Raw genomic sequence first — 5,685 nt, 5'->3', positions numbered from 1 at the left:
TTGATAGGCCTACTTATGACATCCTTTCTGATACCACATCCTCGGCAATGGATGGTTTACCCTGGAGTCCTAATAGAGAACCAGCTAGACAGGTTTTATACTATTTATATCCCAACTGAATGGGCTAGCAGTTTACCTTTGATGACTTCCATCAATATTTATTGACGCAGAATCAGTGCCGCAACTATTATTTTATGGAATGGTTGAATCATGTGGTTGAACAATGCTACATTGCTTCTGAGTGGCGCACTGCATCTCAGTGCTAAGAGGCACTGAGGCTGAATCACATCCGGCCTTGGGCGGCGCACAATTGGTCCAGGTTTAGCTGGGGTAGGCCGTCATTATAAATAAGAATTTGTTCTTAACAGACGCCTAGATAAAAAAAATAAAAAATTAAAATGTGAAAAAGCACAGGATGACAAAAAAAGGCTCCTAGGTGTATTTTTAGGAGACAACACCACAACACCACTTGGTCTGAAATTGGTGCCGGTACTCATTTTGTGTGCCGGTAGTGTTTATACTGTATTTAGGTGCAGGAACTCTGCAATAGTTTTAAGCCAATATTTTTAAGCCAATATTCTATTGGAAGCAGTAGACATTTTGAGGTGCCAGTACTCAGTTCTGGTGAGCTCCTGACCAAGTCAAACACTGTGTATACTGATTATGCTGCCAACACTAATATTTCCAGATACAATAAAATATATGAGAGTTAACAGAACAGGTTATTACTTTTCTATTCTGAGTTTGTTTCAACCCAAAACTTTCAAGTTAGGGTTCATGTCAAAACAACTAAATAAATCTGAATTGTCATGTAATTGTATAATGGATGGGAATGTACCTGCAGGTGTGTCAGTATGTATCACATATTACATTGATGTGTTGACTTTGTGACCACAGTCATAAACCCTGCATATTTCTACAATTTCTCTTCTTAAAATGTGAAACCCTAAACACTGCTAACCTTATGACTAACCCTAACCTTAAATTAAGAGCAAAAAGTGCATTTTTGCTCTCATTAATTTGTATGATAATAGCCCATTTTGACCTTGTGGCTGTGCTATCACGTGGAAACCCAGATGAGAAGGGACAAGGTGACGATGCAAGCATACGTGACCAAAGAATATCCAGAGGAAAATAAAGATGTCATTTTTTTTATTTAACTAGGCAAGTCAGTTAAGAACAAATACAAAATAAGTATTGATACACATTCAGTTCTTATTCCTGCTTAATAACAGGACTATCCAGACAAGGCAAAGTTGAGTTGAAAAAAAATTAGATCCAAAATATGCCATTGTGCGAAAACTTCATATAAAGCTAACCAAAGGTTTTTGTTGAAATATACTATGTTAAAAACACAAAATACTAAAAATACATTCATTATTTTGCTAACAAAAATTAAATGCTATATTGTATGATCGTTGTCATGGTAAATGTATTCTACAATACACCATCTTGAGAAAGGTACACAGCAAAAATACTGCTGGTGTAGGTTGATTCCCATTTGGGTGGTTGGTTCGCTATTTTCAACAGTGCATCACAGTTAACATCTATAGATAGAAAAGCTAGTTACTTCTGGTGCAGTAAAAAACAAACATACAAATCAACATTTCAGTGTCTGTTCATTTACAGTCAATTCATGTGTCTCTTTGAATAAAAATCACTGAATCAAATTGTCGTTATTAGACTTTATTCTAATACGTTTTTTGGTGGTTGTTCTCTTAAAGCCTGTTCTTCTGGGTTTCCATGGTTTCCCAGCTGAAACAAAGAAAATTACATATCGTCATACAGGTTATTCTTCAGTTGTACAACTGACTATGTATCCCCCTTTCCCATACCCTTACAACGTCACAGTAAGGTGCAGAACGATCGGTTGGCCTGCTGGGGGGCAGGGAGAGCCTCAGCTCGACTAGAACCATCTAAAACTATTGAAAACTGTGTGCAAATTAACCTAAACTACACATACTTGTCAGTTATAGCATAATCATATATTATATTACACAAATATCCAATTAATGTGGCCAAAATTGAGAGATTGAGGCGTAATCCATCTGTTTTGGGGCACTGTACTGCATTGAAAGCTGGTTGCGCTCGATCCCGTTAGAAATAAAGCCTGTTCCTTATAACCTGATCCACATACTGCACCACTACTACAACTCATCTTCCTGGACGTGTGAGCGGTTCATCTATTCAGTATCCCCAGTCACATCATGACCACAGCTACATGTAACTTCTACCCGTCTATAATCTGCCACATTTAAATGATTACGTCTGTGCATGAGTACGTGTGTCATGGCCATTATTATACCTTTAGCACAGACGTCCATGCAGCTTTGCCTGGATATAAAGTTGTTGCTGCTTCCTCCACAGCCTGAATAGATGAACTGCTCACACATCCTGGAAGCTGAGTTGTAGTAATAGCGCAGTATAGACGCAGCACAGCCTCCTTTATCCAGGGGATCCAGGCAGAGCACAGGAGTAGCTGTCAATCACACAAAACAACTATAAGAACTCTCAAAGAGAAGGCTACTCTTCAGCTAACATTATCTCGTTTCTGGTGTCTTAATTACATTAGTAGATGTCAAATTGAGCGAGGGCCCTGGATGTAATCATATCGGAATAATGGAGTCTAGAGAAAGGACAATGAGTACTCTGTAAATGTAGTCTACTCTTCAGCTAGCATTGTCTAATTTTAGACCAAGAGGATCATCTCTGGCTTCTGAACATGAACAGACACACAACTGAGAGAAGGCTGTATAGAGGGCCATTTGGAATCATTTCAGGGCCATTTTTGCAGAAAATTAAGGCACTCGCAAACTGTGAGGCCCTTGAGTATCGTATTGATAGAGCAGGCTGTTAGTCAGGGTTGGTATTTTTGTACTGCTGTTCCTTCTATCTTGTTTAATTTCCTGATTACTTACAGATGTATGATCTTAATTTGAGTCAGCAGGAAACAAATCCTACAGCAACAGGAAATGTAAATTATTGTGTAGATTATAATTCAAGATGCAATATGTAACTTTTTGGGCGACCCAACTGAATTCACATAGAAATGTTAGTTATAAATCTGTCATTCTCATTGAAAGCAAGTCCAAGAACCAGTAGATCTGTTTTATGCGCGCTAATTCTATGCTTCTTAAGGTACATTTTTGCATATTTTACTTTCGGTTTTGTGCACCAACTTCAAACAGCTGAAAATACAACATTTTTGGTTATGGAAAATACATTTCACAGTGGTTTAGATGGTACAATTCTCTACACTATAATTTCTTATTTTGTCACATATCCTGAAATTAGGCAATCTATCTGAATTTTAGCAACCAGGAAATGGTGGAGCGATTTCTGCATAGTGCACCTTTAATGGAAATGTTTGTAGGGGTTGATACATTTCATAAGGGAAAATCAAGTCTTTTTAAATGTCAAATACACTACACGTTTAAAATGTCCTGCATTGCAGGAAAGTTATCCTACAACAGTGTGATCCTACATCTGTAAATATCAACTATTACACATCCTCATGGTTAGGGTCTGACGAGGATGTGGGTGTTTACAATCAAATTGCCCGGCCGATTTCATGAAAGAGGTTCCTCTAATCTTGTTTCTACATACTTCTTCATGTAATTCTTGTGAGCAAAGTTAAATATGTTTCCTCAAAATGAATACAAAGTTAACAACACAACAGAGTGAGCACAGTAGAACACAGTAGAATATGGTTATAACAAGCCTTGTTCACGTGGAATGAGCCTATGTGCTCAACACTGATGTGTTAATGTGGAAATGTTTTCCCTATTGTGCAGTACAGCTGATAGAAAACAGCCTGACTGTTGACTTTGACCATTCTCCACATACTTTTGTGTGGTCTGCAGTACTCCATGCAAGACATCTGGTTCTGGAAGCGGTTCTCGTTGCCCTGACAGCCACCGTAGACAAACTGCTCACACTGCATGGTGGTCATGTTGAAGAAGTAGCGCCAGTGCATGGCACGGCAGGGGCCCTCCTCCTTCTGGAACCTGCAGATCTGGGGGATCTCTGGTGGGTGTAGAAGGTGCAAAGACACACATTCGTATAGGAACTATTGAAAAATGAGTCGTGTCACTGTGTATTGCCATTTACCCTAAATAAGTTGATGTGTCCATTTCAAATCTTTAGTACTTTAATAGGTCAGATTTCCACAAACATCATGATTTCAATGGTTACAATAGTTTTGATGGCATATGAAATAAATAAATACATTATTATAAACAGCAAACGCTTCAATGCAAAGGAAAATTACTGCAATTGCTAAACAAATAGTATTTCATTAAAATGCAAATAAACTTACTTGGTATCCTAAAACATGCTTTCTTACATTCCATAAAACTCATGAAGTTGTTGCCATTCCCTTGGCAGCCTCCATAGCTGAACACCTCACATTGTTGAGTGATAGTATTGTAGTAGTAACGCTGGCGATCTCCTCTGCAAGGCCCCTCGTCTACTGGAAGAAGACACACCTCTGGAATGAGAAGAAACACACAACATCAACACTATTGCTGGCTATGTAATTAGGGGCTCTATTAAATCTGTATCGCTGAAGCGTTACAGATAACATGCTTGACATGTAAAGATAAATTCCTGTTAAATCGGTATCGTTTACCATAATGAGGGAACATTGCCTTTAACTGTCAATCAAACGGTAACTCTGAAATCCCACGATACGGATTGAATAATTCCCCTAGGTAAAGACATCTCTGCTGAAGTACAGATTCATGTCAACAACTTTATCACTACTAGAAAGGCTTGAGCCAACGCCCATTATATTGATTATCATGGGGTTGAACCGTATTCTGGTGCTTTGAGAACTCTCATAACGAATAAAATCAACAGTCACGGTAATCAAATGTTTCTTTACCTTGTTTCGGTGACAACGCAAAAACGTAACAAAGGGAGCATGAAAATATCAGAAAAATCAATGAACTGAACTCCATTGTTGTAGATCGGTTCTAAATTCAACTACCCTTCTAATTTTACGCACGAGATATGCAGCCATTTATACTATTGTAAAGGTTTTCCCAAGGGGCCGGAGGGGCGGGCTATAGCTGATGACTCATTTGTCATTTTCATACAAATTCGTAGTAGGTCTTAAAACGACCTGATTAATGTGATGATTTGAATCACAGACAATGTCACATTGATAGACAGCTAAAATATTTATGCAAGACGCCCATCTTGGTTAATAGCTATGGTCTAATCATTTCTGTGGAAATACACCAGAATAGATGTAGGCTAGTCTGGGAACCAAACTACTATGCTAGTGATGATTAATAAATCATCGGCATCATGAGAATAATGAGTTGTTAACAGGTTTATGACCATATGTGTCATGTTGTGGACTGCTGTCCTCAGAGTAGTTCAATTACATGATAATGTTGTCTCTATAGATTCCAAAATCCCGCATTCTCCACATAAGAGATGTTTCCAACATATTTACTTGTTGAGGATAAAAGGCTGTGCATGATTACGAAGTGCACATAAACATAACTTTTGCGTTTAAATTCACGTATCGGATAAAAATGTCAATATAAATGTGTTTCCATTACATTTTCTACTCTACTGATGGTTTTGTCACAAAAAAATGTTGAGTTACATAGAGAATGTGCCCACTCTGGTATAAACACGTGCGCTCTAGCCGACAACTAGCAACTACAGTGA

At 38.2% G+C, this 5,685-nt stretch overlaps 1 protein-coding gene across 1 annotated transcript; it reads right to left on the bottom strand.

Moving 5' to 3' along the window:
- Positions 1 to 1,135: 1,135 nt before the first annotated feature.
- LOC115132693 (tissue factor pathway inhibitor 2-like) lies at positions 1,136 to 5,040 on the bottom strand. Its single transcript, XM_029665415.2, has 5 exons — positions 4,886 to 5,040; positions 4,319 to 4,489; positions 3,847 to 4,026; positions 2,306 to 2,479; positions 1,136 to 1,755 (listed from the first exon to the last, which is right to left on the bottom strand). The coding sequence occupies exons 1-5, from the start codon at positions 4,959 to 4,961 to the stop codon at positions 1,658 to 1,660; spliced, it is 699 nt and encodes a 232-aa protein (XP_029521275.1). The 5' UTR covers positions 4,962 to 5,040; the 3' UTR covers positions 1,136 to 1,657.
- Positions 5,041 to 5,685: the final 645 nt, after the last annotated feature.

The sequence above is a fragment of the Oncorhynchus nerka genome, linkage group LG7 (assembly GCF_034236695.1).
Source record: "Oncorhynchus nerka isolate Pitt River linkage group LG7, Oner_Uvic_2.0, whole genome shotgun sequence".
NCBI lineage: Eukaryota > Metazoa > Chordata > Actinopteri > Salmoniformes > Salmonidae > Oncorhynchus > Oncorhynchus nerka.
The sequence above is the reverse complement of the archived record's forward strand: the minus strand, read 5'-3'. Positions and strand labels throughout refer to the sequence as shown.